Source organism: Saccopteryx leptura, chromosome 13 (genome assembly GCF_036850995.1).
Source record: "Saccopteryx leptura isolate mSacLep1 chromosome 13, mSacLep1_pri_phased_curated, whole genome shotgun sequence".
Taxonomy (NCBI): Eukaryota; Metazoa; Chordata; class Mammalia; order Chiroptera; family Emballonuridae; genus Saccopteryx; species Saccopteryx leptura.
Window position 1 is genome coordinate 24,324,645 of NC_089515.1, and position 19,189 is coordinate 24,343,833.

Sequence of the window (19,189 nt, forward strand, 5' to 3'; positions counted from 1 at the left end):
TAATGTTAAAATATTAAGGTAGATACTTAGCTACTCACCTCATTTTAGATGTTGACTCTGAGATGAAATGTTTTAGTTTATTTCTTCTAGTACAGCGGTTCTCAACCTGTGGTCGCGACCCACAGGTTGAGAACTACTGTTTTAGTACATAGTCTTTTATACTAACTGAAAAATAACTTTTATATAAAAATATAAATGTGATAAAGTTAGAAATCAAACATTCATTACTTTTGTGCCACCATTGCTTGATCTTAGTGTCATAGTATGTTGATCAGAATTTAAAAATTGTTTACACATTTTGAAACATTAACTGAAAATTATGTTTCCATAAACCCATGGTCTCAATCTCTTCTCTAGAATTTAAGGTTAGGTTTAAAGTTATTTATGCTTTATTATGTTAAAGTGATATATATGATCTTCCTGTTAACAGCATTATTTAAATATATAACTTACATACTTACATAGAATACATCATTAAAAATACACAGTTCAGTGAGTTTATATATATGTACAGCATTGCAGAGTCATCACAATCTAACTTTAGGATATTTTTATCATCTCCTAAAGAAAGCCCATACCCATTAGCAGTTTCTCCCCGTTTATTCCAACACCCAGCAATAAGAAAATACCTACTTTCTATCTTTAGAGATTTGTACATTCTTGACATTTCATGTAAGTGGAATCATATAATATAATGTCTTTTTGTGACTAGTTTCTTTCACTTAGCATAATGTTTCCAGATTTTAGATATGTTGCTTTATATTTTCAATACATCATTTAAAAAAATTATTGAATAGCATTCCATTATAGGAATATGATGCATTTTAAAAATTCATTTTCCATGTAATAGACATTTGTGTTGTTTCAGTTTGTGGACTATGGATGAATAATACTGGTATGAACATTTACTTTGATGCTTTTGTTTGGACATACGTTTTCATTTCACATGGGCACATACCTATATGTAGAATTATTGAGGCATATGGTAACTCTATGCTTAACATTTTGAGGAACTGCCAAACTTCCAAACCAGCTGTTCATTTTACATTCCCACCAGCACAAGATGATGGTTCCAATTTATTCAAATCTTTATCAGTACTTGTTTTTGTCATTGTTATTGTAATTATTCAATAAAAATATCATTTGAAGTGGTATTTCATTCTGATTTTGATTTGTAAATGACTAGTGGCTAATGATGTTACACATCTTATATGTGTTTATTAAAAATGTATATATCGCCTGACCTGTGGTGGCGCAGTGGATAAAGCGTCGACCTGGAATGCTGAGGTTGCCGGTTCAAAACCCTGGGCCTGCCCGGTCAAGGCATATATGGGAGTTGATGCTTCCTGCTCCTCCCCCCTTTACCCCCATCTCTCTCTCCTCTCTAAAAAATGAATAAAATTAAAAATAATTTAAAAAAATGTATATATCTGCCCTGGCCTGTTGGCTCAGTGGATAGAGTGTCCACCCGCCATATGGACATCCTGGGTTTGATTCCTGATCAAGGCATACAAGAGAAGTGACCATCTGCTTCTCTCCTCCTCTCTCTTCCCCTCTCTCCACAGCCAGTGGCTTGATTGCCTGGAGCATAGGCTGAGAATAGCTCATTGATTTGAGTGTCAGCCTCAGGTACTAAAAATAGTTTGGTTGATTTGATCATCTACCCAAGATGGGTTGCTAGGAGGTTCCCCGCTGGGGCCAATGCAAGTGTCTGTTTCACCAGCTCCCCTCATTTCACTTAAAAAAAGTGTTTATGTCTTTTTTGGCAAAATATCACTTGAGATACAAAAAAAATTGTGTGTGTGTGTGTGTATGATCTTTCTGAATATAAATTATTTATTATATGAAACATTTTTCAAAATTTGCATATTTTAGAAGTATCAATATAGTTTTTAGTATGTTTACTATATTCAGTATATTTAAATAGATACCATATTTCACCATGTATAAGATGCTCCTATGTACAAGATGCTCCCAAGTATAAGATGCACCTTAATTTTGGGGCCTGAAATTTGAAAAAAATTTATTACATAAAGTTATTGAACTCAAGTTTTATTCATCATAAAATTCATACAACTCCTTATCACTGTCAAAGCTCCCATCCAAGCCCTGGCTGGCTAGCTCAGCAGTAGAGTGTCAGCCTGGTGTGTGGAAGTCCTGGGTTCAATTCCCACTCAGGGCACACAGAAGAAGAGCCCACTGCTTCTCCACCCTTCCCCCTCTCCTTTCTCTCTATCTCTCTCTAATCCTCCCACAGCCAAGGCTCCATTGGAGCAAAGTTGACCTGGGCGCTGAGGATGGCTTCATGGCCTCCACCTCAGGTGCTAAGGTCGCTGTAGTTGCAACAGAGCAATGCCACAGATGGGCAGAGCATCGCCTCCTGGTGGGCATGCCAGGTGGATCCTGGTCAGTTGGGCTCATGTGGCAGTCTGTCTCTCTGCCTCCCCTCTTCTTACTTCAGAAAATAAACAAAACAAACAAACAAACAAAAACTCCCATCCATTAGTTTGTTCTTATCTGTGTCTGATGATCAATCACTGTCTTTATATATTGCCTTGTTCTCAGTTCCATCTATGGCAGGGGTAGTCAACCTTTTTATACCTACTGCCCACTTTTGTATCTCTGTTAGTAGTAAAATTTTCTAACTGCCCACCGTTTCCATAGTAATGGTGACTTATAAAGTAGGGAAGTAACCTTACTTTATAAAATTTATAAAGCAGAGTTATAGCAAGTTAAAGCATATAATAATAATTACCAAGTACTTTATGTCAGATTTTCGCTAAGTTTGGCAGAATAAATCCTATATACAACAACTTGCTATAGTTAAATCTATCTTTTTATTTATACTTGGTTGCTCTGCTACCGCCCACCATGAAAGCTGGAAGGCCCACTAGTGGGCAGTAGGGACCAGGTTGACTACCACTGATTTATGGCATTTGAAATGCCACGACACTGTATAAGACACACCCAATTTTTAGGCCCCAGATTTTTCAAAAAAGGGTGCGTCTTTTACGTGGGGAAATACGGTAATTGTACCAGGCAGTTGCAAGTTAGAGTTTTTCTGATTTTTTTTTTTAATTCAGTGAGAGGAGGGGAGGCTGAGACAGATGATTGCATGAGCCCTGACTAGGATCCACTTGGCAAGCCCGTTAGGGGGTGATACTCTGGTCATCTAGAACAGGGATTTTCAACCTCATAAACTAATTACTAAAGAAAAAGGGGCCCTGACCTCTTCTCCCTTAGTAACTAATTTATTTGTGCCATGAGATGAAAATGGTTATATTTAGTCAGGGGCACTGACCTTAGTAATTAGTGTGTGTTTGTGCCATGGAAAAAAAAAGGTTGAAAATCACTGATCTAGGGTGTGGCTCTGTTGCTCAGCAATCAAGCTCTTAGCACTTCGGAGGTCATGGAGCCATCCTGAGTGCCTGGGGCCAGCTCACTCCAATTGAGCCATGGCTGCAGGAGAGGAAGAGAAGAGAGAGAGAAGCAAGAGGGGGAGGGGTGGAGAAGCAGATGGGCGCTTCTCCTGTGTGCCCTGACTGGGAATCAAACCCATTCTGGGCTGATGCTCTACTGCTGAGCCAACCGGCCAGGGCCAAGTTTTTCTAATTTTTAAAAAAGTCAGGTATTGCCCTGGCCAGGTTGCTCAATGGATGAAGTGTCCTGGCAAGCCAAAGTTGCAGGTTTAATCCCTGGTCAGGACACATACAAGAAGCAATCACCTAGTGCACCACTAAGTAAAACAAGGAGTTAATGATTCTCCCTCCCTCTCCCCAATCACCTTTCCTTCCTCTTTCAAATTAGTGGAAAAATTAATATCAGCCTACAACCCGATATTAAGCCCCTAAATTACAATACTGATTTTCTTTTCTAGAATTCTGCATACAGTTAAAATGACAACCTCCTGGAGTGATCGGTTACAGAATGCAGCAGATCTGCCTGCTAACATGGATAAACATGCCCTGAAAAAGTATCGGCGAGAAGCCTATCATCGGTGAGTATTTTGTGTATTTAATGCTTAAAACAACTATAAAGTGGGCACATGTTATCTTCATTTTATAGATGATGAAATTAATGTACAGGGAAGTCAGGTAATTTATCTTAGATTATATAGAGGGTTAATAGTTCAAATCTAGCCCAAAGTCTAGACTTTAAATCACTAGTGCACCATACTGCTGCTGTCTTTCTTTTAAAGTTTCTCACTACTGCTTATTAATAAAAGTCCTTAATAGGAGGCCCTGGCCGGTTGGCTCAGTGGTGGAGCGTCGGCCTGGCGTGCAGGGGTCCGGGTTCGCTTCCCGGCCAGGGCACACAGGAATAGCGGCCATCTGATTCTCCACCCCTCCCCCTCTCCTTCCTCTCTGTCTCTCTCTTCCCCTCCCGCAGCCGAGGCTCCATTGGAGCAATGATGGCCCGGGCGCTGGGGATGGCTCCGTGGCCACTGCCTCGGGCGCTGGAGTGGCTCTGGTCGAGGCGGAGCGACGCCCCCTGGTGGGCGTGCCAGGTGGATCCTGGTCAGGCGCATGCAGGAGTCTGTCTGGCTGCCTCCCTGTTTCCAGCTTCGGAAGGATGCAGGAAAAAGAATTAAAAAAAAAAAAAGTCCTTAATAGGAGAAAGTTTTCAGCTTCTAGAAAATTGCACCTTAATAAAAATGAAATTTTTGACAATTACCACAAACTGACTATAATTTTTAAATAGATTTTTTAAATTGTATCTTCTGGCTACTGTGTATTAAATTGAATGTAGGTAACTCTGGGTGTTAGCAACATTCTGTTATATTGATTTAAGACTTTAAAATTTTCTCCAAATTTTTTTCCCTTTAAATGTTTTAAATGTATTTTTTATTTATTTACCACTTTTAATAGATTCAATTAAAGATTACTTCTACCTAAATCTTAAGTAAGTAGCTAAGATACTTGGAAGTAGGTACTGCATTTAGGAAGCATTTTATACAGAAATTGAAGTTCATACGTTTTGTGAATTTATAGGATGCAAAGATCTGGGACCATTACAACTATCTCTACTTCCCATTTTAAGAAAAACCAGAAATAAGTAGAAATACCTGGTGTATTGGTAGTGCCAAAAAGTTGCATGGGATCTCTAGGAAGTCTACAACAACTCATAATTACTTCTCTCTTTTGGGGCCAGAGGAAAGAGGAAGTACTGCTTTTAAAGTCTTGTTGGAAAGATGTCTGAAGTAGTGTATAGAAATAACTTAAACTAATTCTGACAGGGCAAGGGGATAAGGGGTGGAAGTGGGGGGAAGGGTGTAAAGAGGGTAAAAATATAAAGTGAAGGAAAATGATTTGACTTTGGGAGATAGGTATACAACATAATCAACAGTTCAAATGCTGTAGAAATGTTTACCTGAAACCTGTGTACTCTTATTAATCAGTGTCACCATGCTAAAGTTAATTTTCTGAATAAAATTTAAAAATGAATAAAGAAAATGAATTATGACAAAAAAATCTAATTCTCTTTGTATAAAGCTGGTCAGAATTAGGTAACATAGTATTTCAGAAGAATTAACATTTTGAAGAGAATAGTTATTTGATATTGAATAATTTGAAAGTTAATTACTGTATGAGCAGTTGGTTTTTAAAGTAGGCTGATGACATTTGCCTGATGGTAGGTCACTTACTATGCAGCTTTTTAAAAATTTTATTTACTATAATATTAATGTTTACATTATAAAAATAATGTAAGAACAAATATTGTACTACTTATACAATAATCTTTTGAAAACTGTTACATCGAGACAGTTCACGATGAAAAATTAAAAGCCAACTTTCAAAAGCAAAAAGCTTTTATATTTAAATTAATTCATATATATAAACTTTTATCACTTTTCTTATTTTTCTGAAGTGAGAAGCGGGAGGCATAGAGACAGATTCCCACATGTGCCCAACTGGGATCCACCGGGCAAGCCCACGAGGGGGTGATGCCCTGCCCATCTGGGATGTTGCGCTTGTTGCAGCCAGAGCCATTCTAGCGCCTGAGGCGGAGGGAGGCCATGGAGCCATCCTCAGCTCCTGGGCCAACTTTGCTTCATTAGAACCCTGGCTGTGGGAGGGAAAGAGAGATAGAGAGAAAGGAGAGGGGGAAGGGTGGAGAAGCAAATGGGTGCTTCTCCTCTGTGCCCTGACCAGGAATTGAACTTGGGACTTCCATACTCCTGGCTGATGCTCTACCACTGAGCCAACTGGCCAAGGCCTTTATCACTTTTCTTGATAACCTTTTTGCCAATTGCCAACCCGTGTCACATTCATGGAAGGATGCAAAAAGTGAACTCTGAACCTCCCAAAATGTGCTAATTTTATACTCTGAGTTTAAAACGTGTACTGCCTTTTCCAAATTCCAAATCTTACGCTTTTTCTTTTTGCTTGCTATGTTCATTTGGAACGCTTATAATTCCTACATTCTTGATTCGATTTGGTCAAAGGGGTTTTATGTTTTCTCACCATTAAAAAAAATTTCAAGTATTTGCTGGATGGGTTGAACAACAACTTCGTGCAGTGGAAGCCATCCTTTTTCATCAGCTTCATCCAAAGGATATTTACATTTCACATACTCCTGGAGCTCAAGAATGTGACATGTAGGCTGACAACAAATCTCTATCGTGACAGGTTTGATCAGAGGGGTTTTATGTTTTTCCGTCTATCCCACTGTAGGCAGTATACCCACTTACCTTGTTTTATGGCCTCAAGTTTTCTGTTTTGATCACTTGATGCAAATCTACCAGAGAAAGAAAAATAAGCCATATTTATACTAGTGGTGCTTTAAGGAACCAAAAAGTTTAATTTAGATTGAGTTTTTATGCAAAATTTTAATAATTAAGATCTTCAGGAAGTGCACACAACTGAAAATAGTTTTTTGTTTTTTAGAGAGAGATAGAAGGGGGGAGGAGAGAGATCAGAAGCATCAACTTATAGTTGCATTTTTCCTTAAGTTGTTTATTGATTGCTTCTCATATGTGCCAGTGACCTTTGGACTCAAGCCAGTGATCCCCTGCTCAAGCTCACAAGCCCGTGCTCAAGCCAGTGACCCTGCACTTAAGCTAGTGAGCCCACACTTAAGCCGATGAGCCCAAGCTTTTGCCAGCAGCCTTAGAGTTTTGAACTGAGACCTCCACGTACTGGGTCAGTGCTCTATCCTCTGTGCTACCACCAGTCAGGCTGCACATGACTGGTTTTATCTACTTAGAAAATATAAATCTTTAAGAGTCAGATAGAGTATATTTATGATATAGTGGACATAGGCACATTAGTGAAGATGACAAAATACAAGATTATAATGCTGTCTCTGAAATTAATTCTAAGCAGTGAATAAGAAGTAGACAGTTGGAATCAGGAGAGCTGGGTTTAGGTTTTGTGCTATTGTGATTCTGGGGAGGCCAGTTTGCTTCTCTGGGTGATGGTTTCTTTCTCTGTAAACAGATGCACTTAAATAGGAAGATCTCTAAGGCTTCTTCCAACTTTAAAATCAGTGTTCAATAAATGTTCGTTGCGCCTGTCCAGGCAGTGGCGCAGTGGATGGAGTGTTGGGCTAGGACACAGAGGACCCAAGTTTGAAACCCTGAGGCCGCCAGTGGCTTAACTGTTTTGAGCAGGGCTCACCAGCTTGAGCCCAGGTTCGCTGGCTGGAGCAAGGGGTCACTCAGTCTACTGTAGTCCCCTGGTCAAGGCACATATGAGAAAGCAATTGATGAGAAACTAAGGTGCCGCAAGGAAGGGTTGATGCTTCTCATCTCTCTCCCTTCCTGTCTGTCTGTCCGTCCCTCTCTTTGTCTCTCTCTGTCACACACACACACACAAAAGAAAATTAAAAAAAACACAAAAAAACGATGTATTTGAAATTAGTAATAAACTGTATTTAAAAAAAAAAAGTTGCCTGACCTGTGGTGGTTTAGTGGATAAAGCGTCAACCTGGAAACACTGAGGTTGCTGGTTCAAAACCCTGGGCTTGCCTGGTCAAGGCACATATGGGGAGTTGATGCTTCCTGCTCCTTCCTCTTCTCCCTCTCTCTAGTGAATAAATAAAATAAAATAAAAAATCAGAATTACTTTACTAAAAAAAATGTTGCTTGGAACTTAATAATTGGAAATTAATAATTGTTTACTTGAGAGCTTATGATTGACAACTAACCGCATGTTAGGATCTTTAATCAACTGATCTATGTACAAATGGAAATAGGCTGCTTTTACTGAACAAACTAAACTTCCAGTCATTGGCCCAGCATATCATGATTTCAGACCTCATGACAATTTTTGGGTGTGTGTCTGTTCAAAGGAAACAGGTATTTCATAACAAATTGATCTAATTCTTTCATGCAGGAACATCTGCTGACTATATAGCATTTCTAGAGGTTTAGGCTGCTGTTATTCCTTATACCCTGAAAAAATAAAAACATTTCAGATTCTCATCAAGGTATGAAGACTCAAATCAGTGATACAAACGAATGCAATGTGTGAGAGACATATTGCTAGATATTCATGGGAATTAAAGTGTAAAACAGAGTGTTTCTGTGTATCTACATAAATAAAACACATAACATGTATTTGGGAGAGGTTTCTATGAAGAGAGGTGTTTAATACTCTGTTCAATTATTTGCTTGTCTTTTTGTTATAAAGTTTATACTTGGTTATGATGTAACATATATTAGTGGAAACAAGGGTTAGAATTATGCGATGAAGAGAGGTCATCTGGTAAACATTGTGTCCTAATTGTATTTAATATGTCATAGCCTGAGTATACTTCTGACTCATTTGGAATGATATTTCCTGGAAGATTTTAGACAGGCTCAACAGGTAACATTCTTCACATAGTTAGTACAATCTGAAATAATAGAAGTAGGAAAAGCATCTTCATGGCTTTGAATTTTTAGATCATTTAAAACTTTTTTTTTTATTGTAGTAAAGTATACACAATAAAAATTTACCATCTGCATCATTTTTTAAGGGTTCAGTTGTATTAAATCCATTCACATTGTGCAACAATCACCACCATCCATCTCTAACTTTTTTCATATTGTAAATTTAGAACTCTGTACCTAATAAACAATAATCCCATTTTCTTCTCCCTCCAGCTTCTGGTAAACAACCACCATTACACTTTGTTTTTATGATTTTAACTCTTCTGAGTACCTCATATAAGTGGAATCATAAGGTATTTGTCTTCCTGTGACTAATTTCACTGAGCATACTGTTCTCAAGTTTCATTCATTGTGAAATACTGAAAAAATTTCCTTTTAATATAAAAAAATTTGGTCTTTGAATTCTTGTAGGTATTTGCTTTTGTTAATTAAAATTTTTAGCCCTGGCTGCTTAGCTCAGTCAGTTAAGAGTATCGTCCGGAAATGCCAAGGTTGCGTGTTTGATCCCCAGTCAGAGCACATACGGGAAGCAGCCAATGAATGCACTACTAAGTGGAACAACAAATGAATGCTTCCCTTATCTATCTCTCCCTCTCTCTCTCTCCCTCCATCTCCCTTCATCTCCCTCCCTCTCCCTCCCTCTCCTTCCCTTCCTTCCTCCCTTTCTTTGTCCCTCCCTTCCTCTCGCCCCTAAAATCATCGATCAATTTAAAGAAATTATATAGAAATCATTTATCACTTAGCTGGCCTGTAGTGGTACAGGATAGAGGGTCAGCCAGGAATGCTGAAGTCATTGGTTCAAAACCCTGGGCCCTGGCCGGTTGGCTCAGTGGTAGAGTGTCGGCCTGGCGTGCGGAAGTCCCGGGTTTGATTCCCTGCCAGGGCACACAGGAGAGGCGCCCATCTGCTTCTCCACTCCTCCCCCTCTCCTTCATCTCTGTCTCTCTCTTCCCTTCCCGCAGCCGAGGCTCCACTGGAGCAAAAGATGGCCTGGGCACTGGGATGGCTCCTTGGCCTCTGCCCCAGGCGCTAGAGTGGCTCTGGTCGTGACAGAGCGACGCCCCAGATGGGCAGAGCATCGCCCCCTGGTGGGCGTGCTGGGTGAATCCCGGTTGGGCGCATGTGGGAGTCTGTCTGACTGCCTCCCCGTTTCCAGCTTCAGAAAAATACAAAAAAAAACCCTGGACTTGCCTGGTCAAGGCACATACAACAAGCAATCGGTGAACAACTAAAGTGAAGCAACTATGAGTTGATACTTTTGGTTCCTCCCCCCCTTCTCTCTGTAAAATCAATAAACAGAATCTTTAAAAAAAGAAAGAGGAATGACACTAGAAAACAAAAGTAATTATTAAAAAGAAAAAGAACTGGCCAGTTGGCTCAGTTGATAGAGCGTTGGCCCAGCATGCGATGTCCCCGGTTTAATCTTGGTTAGGGCACACATGAGAAGCAACCATCTGCTTCTGTTCTACCTCTAACCCAGTGGTTCTCAAAAACCTGTGGGTCACGACCGCTGCTCTAACCCTTCTCTCTCTCTTCCTCTCTTGAAGCCAGTGACTCCATTGGTTTGAGTGTGGCCCCGGGGGGTTCTGAGGATAGCTCAGTTATTTTGAGCATCAGCCCCAGATGGGAGTTACTGGGTGGATCCCGGTTGGAGTGCATGTGGGAGTCTGTCTCTCTATCTCCCCTCCTCTCATTTAAAAAAAAGAAAAAAGAAAAAATCATTTAGAAGACATTTATTTTAATTTTATAGTTAAGTTAATTTGTAGAGTATTCTGTTTCCAGGGCTTTTTATTAAAGATTCTTATTGGAGGTATTAATTTATCATTGCCTAATTTAAGCAGGTTATTGTGATCATTTATCATAAACCACATTGTGATGCCTTAGAATTCACTTTTAGGACAAGCTAAATATTTTTAATTAAGTAAAGAAACACCTAACTTCCAGCTTTTTTTTTTACTTAATATTAGTTTTCTAAATTTCAGTATGGAAATGATGCTTATGTGTCATTATTAAGAAACTAGCCTTCAAAGTATGACTGTTGTTCTGCCATTTCCTTATTGTGGCTGTTGAGTCTTCTAGGCTGATGTAATTTATCATCAGACCAAACCCTTCATTGAAATATGTTTTGCTATATGGTCAGAAGGTAGTCTGAGCTGCTCAAATGTTATAGTGCTTGAAGAGGGCAGGTTGGGCAGTTACCTCTTAAACAGTTCCTGGTTTAACACTTAGATTCTAATAGTGATCAGTACAGATCAGAATTTATATCTACCAGATTCAAGAATGGAACAATCACATTTTTCATCTGCTTTCCATGTTGACTGTGCCCAGGATGCTGAAGTCAGGTACTTGATTTTACCCTTTTAAAGTTTTAATGATTATAGTACAGAAGAATTTTTATAAGGGAGTTGGCTTTTATGAAATCAGCTTATGAATTCAGCAGTGGTTTTTATCATATTGAACTGAAATATGATAGTAATTGGGCTTGTGAATTTTTGATTTACTAGGTTTTTTTGCCTTATTTTAAAAGAAATTGCAATTATTTTATATTTAAAGAATATTTATATACGATTTATCTGAAATCATTTTTTTTTGTTTTCATTTGGTATTTATTGATTTCTTATGATGTCACTTTCTTTTTTTTTATTTATTTTTATTTTTTTTAAATAAATTTTTATTAATGGTAATGGGATGACATTAATAAATCAGGGTACATATATTCAAAGAAAACATGTCTAGGTTACCTTGTCATTAAATTATGTTGCATACCCCTCGCCCAAAGTCAGATTGTCCTTCGCCACCCTCTATCTAGTTCTCTGTGCCCCTCCCCCTCCCCCTAACTCTCCCCTTGTCCTCCCTCCCTCATTAAAAATGAAATCATTTTTTAATTGAAATCGAGGCCTCAAAAGCCATACCAGTCTTAATTTAAGTCTTTGGACAATAGTTTCTTCTCCAATAAAAATAAATGCATTGTACATGTTTAAGGAATTTGTGTACTTACATAAAAATTATTTTGTAGAACCTACCTGTAGCTTAACACACTAGTAGAATGATAAATGATGGTGATGGCCTGACCTGTGGTGGTGCAGTGGATGGAGCATCGACCTGGAATGCTCAGGGTCACTAGTTTAAAACCCTGGGCTTGCCCAGTCAGGGCACATATGAGAAGCAACTAAGAGTTGATGCTTCCCACTCCTATCTCTCTCTCTCTCTCTCTCCCTCCCTCCCTCCCTCCCTCCCTCCCTCCCTCCCTCTTCCCTCTCTCTAAAATCAGTACATAAAATCTAAAATTAAAAAAAATATATTTTTTTAAACCTCAAATTAAAAGCAGATATTAGATTTATACATACAGGGACTGCCAGTTTGATCAGTTTTATTTCTCTCATACACATAGATATCAAAGGAATGTCATTCAGTTTTTTAGTTGTGTTATTGTTCAAGCTGAATTAAACTGTCATTTCAGTATGGGTTCAGATATAAATTGTTAAAATTTCAATAGCCATTTTATAAATTGAAAATCACATGGATAATACAGGTTCTTAGGAATGCCAAGGAGCATTAATAGTAATGCAATTATTTAATAATTTGTTAAATAATATACAGATGATCTATATCTTGTCAGAATAAGAAGACTATGAGGTAGAGTATCAGAATTGTATTAAAATTTTTGTTGGTATAGCATAAACACGTTTAACGTCGATAGCCATTAGGAAATGCAAATTAAAACCATGGTGTATATACCTAATACAATGGCCATAATAAAAAATACTAGCAATACCTAATGTTACCAAGGATGTGGAGCAACTGGAACTCTTGAACTTTGCTGGAGAAAGGTAAAATGATATAGCCACTCTGCCAAAACATTTTGGTAGTTTCTTATAATGTTAGAGACACTTAACCATGTGACTCAGAAATCTTACTCTTAGATATTTACTCTAGAGAAATAAAAACTGATGTTAGCACACGCACAGAAAAAGTACATGAATAATGTTTATAGTATTTCTATTTAAAATTGCCTCAAAATAGAAACAGCTGAAATATCCTTCAAGGGTGAATACATAAACAAGATACAGTATATCTATATAATGAAATATAACACAGGCAAAAGGAATTATTGATACACATAGCAACTTGGATGACTCTCAAAATAAAAGTACTGAGTTAGAGAAGCCAGTCTCAAAAGGTTGCATGCTATATGCTTCTATTTATATGACATTCACAAAGACAAAACTATAGTGATGGAGACAAATCAGTGGGTCCTAGGAGTTATCAGAGGAGGGGGATGTGTGACTACAAAAGGGAAGGTAAGGCCTGACTAGGCGGTGGCACAGTGGATAGAGCATTGGACTGGGATGTTGGAAGACCCAGGTTCAAGACCCCGAGGTCGCCAGCTTGAACGCGGGCTCATCTGGTTTGAGCAAAAAGTTCACCAGCTTGGATCCAAGGTCGCTGGCTCAAGCAAGGGGTTACTCGGTCTGCTGTAGCTCCACGGTCAAGGCACATATGAGAAATCAATCAATGAACAACTAAGGTGTCGCAACGAAAAAAAACTAATGATTGATGCTTCTCATCTTTCTTCGTTCCTGTCTGTCTGTCCCTGTCTCTGTAAGAAAAAAAAAGGGGGGGGAGGGTAAGGAGAAAATTTTTCGGGGTGATAGAACTGTTTTTTTGTGTTTTTTTTTTCCCTTATAGTGAGAGACAGGAAGGGGAAGAGATGGGAAGCATCAACTCATAGTTGCAGCACCTTAGTTGTTCATTGATTGCTTTCTCATATGTGCCTTGACTGGGGGGCTACAGCCAAGCCAGTGACCCCTTGCTCAAGCCAGCGACCTTGGGCTTCAAGCCAGTGACCATGGGGTCATGTCTATGATCTCACACTCAAGCCAGTGACCCTGTGCTCAAGCTTACAACTTTGAGGTTTCAAACCTGGGTCCTCAGTATCCCAGGCGCCTTTATCTACTGCGCCACCGCCTGGTCAGGCTGATGGAACTGTTTTTTATTTCTGAATTGGAGTGGTGATTAATGAATCCATATATGTGTTAAAATTCATAGTCATGTATACCACAAAAGTTCAAATTTACTGTACTTTACTTAAAGATAAGAATAATGCCACTGTGGAAAACAGTATGGAGATTCCTCAAAAAATTAAAAATCAAACTGCCTTTTGACCCAGCTATCCCACTTTTGGGGAAGATATCCCAAGAACACCACATCAACGAGTCAAAAGAAGAAACTCACCCCCATGTTTATGGCAGTATTGTTTACAATAGCCAAGATCTGGAAACAGCCCAAGTGCCCATCAGTGGACGAGTGGATTAAAAAGCAGTGGTACAGCCTGACCAGGTGTTGGCACAGTGGATAGAGCGTCGGACTGGGATGCGGAAGGACCCAGGTTCGAGACCCCGAGGTCGCCAGCTTGAGTGCAGGCTTTTCCGGTTTGAGCATAAAGCTCACCAGCTTGGACCCAAGGTCGCTGGCTCGAGCAAGGGGTTACTTGGTCTGCTGAAGGCCCACAGTCAAGGCACATATGAGAAAGCAATCAATGAACAACTAAGAAGTTGCAACACGCAACGAAAAACTAATGATTGATGCTTCTCATCTCTCTCTCCGTTCCTGTCTGTCTGTCCCTGTCTATCTCTGCCACTGTAAAAAAAAAAAAAAAAGCAGTGGTACATATATACACAATGGAATACTATGGGGCCATGAAAAAGATGGAAATAATTATTTTTTGCAACAACATGGATGGACCTGGAAACTATTATGTTAAGTGAAATAAGCCAGTCAGAGAAAAAAAATATCATATGACCTCACTCATCTGAGGAATCAGACAAACAGTATGAACTGAAGAGTGGAATAGACAGAGATGGGATCAAAGGGTCCAGAAGGAAAGCGGACAGAGGGAAAGGGGATGATAGGCTGATTGAATGGGATGAGAACAGAAAAGCAAATCCTGAAGGAAAAGGGGGAGGGGGCTATGGGGAGGGGAACAGGAGGGGAATGTACTGGGGAACACGGGGGAGGGAGGATGAATTCAGGGAGGACACTAGAATCTATATAAACACAATAAATTAAAAAAAATCATGATATTACTCAAAAAAACAAAACCCTATCCTAAATAAGGTCACATTCACAAGTGCCCAAGGTTAGAGCTTTAACATATTTTTTTTTTTTTTTTTTTCTTTTTCATTTTTCTGAAGCTGGAAACAGGGAGAGACAGTCAGACAGACTCCCGCATGCGCCCGACCGGGATCCACCCGGCACACCCACCAGGGGCGGTGCTCTGCCCCCCAGGGGGCGATGCTCTGCCCATCCTGGGCGTCGCCATATTGCGACCAGAGCCACTCTAGCGCCTGAGGCAGAGGCCACAGAGCCATGCCCAGCGCCCGGGCCATCTTTGCTCCAATGGAGCCTTGGCTGCGGGAGGGGAAGAGAGAGACAGAGAGGAAAGCGCGGCGGAGGGGTGGAGAAGCAAATGGGCGCTTCTCCTATGTGCCCTGGCCGGGAATCGAACCCGGGTCCTCCGCACGCTAGGCCGACGCTCTACCGCTGAGCCAACCGGCCAGGGCGAGCTTTAACATATTTTTTAGAGGAACACAATTCAACCTATTATAGTATCCAACTGATAATCAAATGAAGTATTTTATTAAAAGGAAATAATTATGTCACATTTATTGTAAAAAAAGAAAAGCTGGTAAAACATTCTTGAACATTTCTTTTGGTAGATATATGCACTAATTTCTTTTGGTTTCTACCTACGAATAGAATTGCTGGGCCATAAAGCATATGTTTGGCTTTAATAGATACTGTAAAATTATTTTTCCATGTGGTTGCTCTGATTTACAGTTCTACCAACAATGTATGAGAACAGTATCACCAGCACTTTAATATTAATATCTTTGGAATTGTATGTTTAATTTAGAAGTTATTCTGATGTGAATATGTTGTGGCTTCTCATTTTTTAATTTGTATTTTTCTGATGAATAATTAGGTTGAATATCTCTTTATATATTATCTAACTATTTAGATATCCTCTTGTGATTTGCTATTCAAGTGATTGCTAATTGGGTTGTCTTTTGTTTATTGATTTGTCTTTACATATGCTCTTTTATTTTTTTAAAACAGCTTTATTGAGATATAATTTACAATTAACATAAAGTAGTTTTCAGTATATTGATAGAATTGTATATCTAAGTCCAGAATGTTTTCATCACCCCAAAAAGAAACCACATACAAATTAGTATTCATTCTTCATTCTCCTCTCTCCCCAGCACCTGGCAACCACTAATTTACTCTTTGCCTTTTTAGAATTGTCTGTTCTGGACATTTCATATAAATGGAATCATATAATATGTGATCTTTTGTGTCTGGCTTCATCCACTTAGCCCAGGGGATGGGAACCATGGGAGAGCCAGTTTGACTGAGAGCCATGAATGCCACATATTTTACAATGTAATTCTGTGAGAGCCATACAACGACCCATGTACGTTACACATTATCCAATAAAAATTTGGTGTTGTCCCGAAGGACAGCTGTGATTGGCTCCAGCCACCTGCAACCATGAACATGAGCAGTAGGAAATGAATGGATGATAATACATGAGAATGTTTTATATTTTTAACGTTATATTTTTAATTAAAAATATGTCTGAGGCCTGACCTGTGGTGGTGCAGTGGATCAAGCGTCGACCTGGAACTCTGAGGTCGCCAGTTCGAAACCCTGGCTTCCTGGTCAAGGCACATAACGGGAGTTGATGCTTTCTGCTCCCCCCCTTCTCTAAAATGAATAAATAAATAAAAATAATTTAAAAAAATATGTCTGCGAGCCAGATGCAGCCATCAAAGAGCCACGTCTGGATTGCGAGCCATAGGTTCCCAATCCCTATGTTTTCAGTGGTCAGCTGTGTTGTAACAGCTAGTGTGTAAGTATCAGAATGCTTTTTCTATGTCTATTGAAATGATTGTGTGGTTTTTGTTTTTTTTAATACCATTTTATATGTTGAACCAGCCTGGTATTCCTGAGACAAATCCCACTTGGTCATAGTGTACATTCTTTTACTGGGCCATTAGATTTGGTTTGCTCGTATTTTGTTAAGGATTTTTGTATCTGTATTCATAAGAGATGCTGTTCTATATTTTTTTTTTTAAGATTTTATTTATTCATTATAGAGAGGGGAGAGAGAGAGAGAGAGAGAAGGGGGGAGGAGCAGAAAGCATCAACTCCCGTATGTGCCTTGACCAGGCAAGCCCAGGGTTTTGAACCGGCAACCTCAGCGTTTCCAGATTGACACTTTATCCACTGTGCCACCACAGGCCAGGCACTATATTTTTCTTGTGATGTCTTCTCTGGCTTTGGTATCGAGATACTATTCTGGCTTCATAGAATGATCTGAGAAGTGTTCCCTCTTTTTGGAAGCGTTTTAAAAGGATAGTATTCATTCTTCTTTAAACATTTGTTAGAATTTACTAATAAAACTATCAGTTCTCAGCATTCCTTTTGTTTAAAGTTTTTTGATTACTAATTTAATCTTTTTATTATTGTAGATCTGTTCAAATCTTCTAATTCTCCCCACTCAGTGTTGGTAGTTTGTGTGTTTCTAGGTATTTGCCCATTTCATGTCAGTTACTTAATATATTGGCATAAAATTGTTTATTGTATTCCCTTATATTTATTTTTATTACTGTAGGGTTAATAGTAATGTTTTTGTTTTCATTCCTGATTTGAGTAGTCTTCTGTTTTTGTTTTTTTAACAGTCTAGCTAAATGTTTGTCTATTTTGTTGAAACTAACTTTTAAAAGTTTTATTGATTTTTCTTCAGGGTTTTTCAGTTTTATTTATCTCTGCTTTAATATTTATTAGTTTTTTTCCTTGTGTTTGCTTTGAGTTTAATTTGTTCTTTTCTAATTTCTTAAGAAGGAAAGTTAGTCCATGGATTTGAGATCTTTCTACTTTTTATGTTTTTTGTTTTTTTTTGTATTTTTCCAAAGTTGGAAATGGGGAGAGACAGTCAGACAGACTCCCGCATGCGCCCGACCGGGATCCACCTGGCACGCCCACCAGGGGCGACGCTCTGCCCACCAGGGGGCGATGCTCTGCCCCTCTGGGGTGTCGCTCTGCTGCAACCAGAGCCACTCTAGCGCCTGGGGCAGAGGCCAAGGAGCCATCCCCAGCGCCCGGGCCATCCCTGCTCCAATGGAGCCTTGGCTGCGGGAGGGGAAGAGAGAGACAGAGAGGAAGGAGGGGGGGTGGAGAAGCAAATGGGTGCTTCTCCTATGTGCCCTGGCCGGGAATCGAACCCGGGTCCCCCGCACGCCAGGCCGACGCTCTACCGTTGAGCCAACCGGCCAGGGCCTACTTTTTAAATATATACATTAAAAGCTATAAAATTTTCTCTGAGTATAGCTTTCACTATGTGTTTTGTTTTTTCTTTTGAGAGAGTGAGAGAGAGGAGAAGCAACAACTCATAGTTGCACCACTTTATTTGTTCATTGATTGCTTCTCATATGTACCTTGACCCAGGGGGGTCTCAAGCCAAACCAGTGACCGCTTGCTCAAGACAGTGACTTGGGCTATAAGCCAGCAACCTTTGGGCTCACGCCAGCAACCATGGGGTCATGTCGATGATCCCATTCTCAGGCTAGTGACTCCAGGCTCAAGCTGGTGAGCCTATGCTCAAGCTGAATGATTCATGCTCAAGCTGGTGACCTGAGGATTTTGAACGGGGGACTTTAGCATCCCAGGTCGGTGCTCTATCCACTGCGCTGTCACTGGGCAAGCACTATGTTTCTTTTTGTTTGTTTTATAAATTATCTAAGTATTTTCTAATTTCCTTCATGATTTCTTTTTGACCCATGGTTTATTGGGGATTGTATTGTTGACTTTACACATATTTGCGAATGACTCACATTACCTTGTGCTGTTGATTTGTACCTCATTTCATTGTTTTGTTTTGATTTGTTTTTAACAAGAGAGAGAGAGAGAGACGGACAGATAGGGACAGACAGACAGGAAGGAAGAGAGATGAGAAGCATCAACTAGTAATTGTGGCACCTTAGCTGTTCATTGATTTCTCATATGTGCCTTGACCAGGGGGCACCAACTGAGCCAGTGACCCCTTGGGCTCAAGCCAGCGACCTTTGGGCTCATGCCAGCGACCATGAGGTCATGTCTATGATCCTGTACTCAAGCTGGATAAGCCTACATTCAAGCTGGTGACCTTGGGATTTCAAACCTGGGTCCTCAGCGTCCCAAGCCAATGTCCAATTCACTGTGCCACCGCCTGGTAAATCTAATAATACATCTAAAATAGTTTCAGAATTG

The 19,189-nt window shown here is 39.7% G+C and overlaps 1 protein-coding gene across 8 annotated transcripts in view; it reads left to right on the forward strand.

Annotated features, from left to right (window-relative positions):
* The window catches only part of NT5C2 (5'-nucleotidase, cytosolic II), a 191,614-nt gene that overhangs the window by 110,045 nt on the left and 62,380 nt on the right, over positions 1 to 19,189 (forward strand). For 6 of the 8 annotated variants that reach the window (XM_066354742.1, XM_066354741.1, XM_066354745.1 and 3 more), the window contains exon 2: positions 3,878 to 3,997. In XM_066354742.1, coding sequence (XP_066210839.1) covers positions 3,897 to 3,997 — 101 coding nt within the window. In that variant the 5' untranslated portion in view covers positions 3,878 to 3,896. Of the gene's footprint in view, positions 1 to 1,577; positions 1,630 to 3,877; positions 3,998 to 11,093; positions 11,218 to 19,189 lie in introns of those variants that run through there. The other 2 variants (XM_066354743.1, XM_066354748.1) reach the window with 2 other exon arrangements.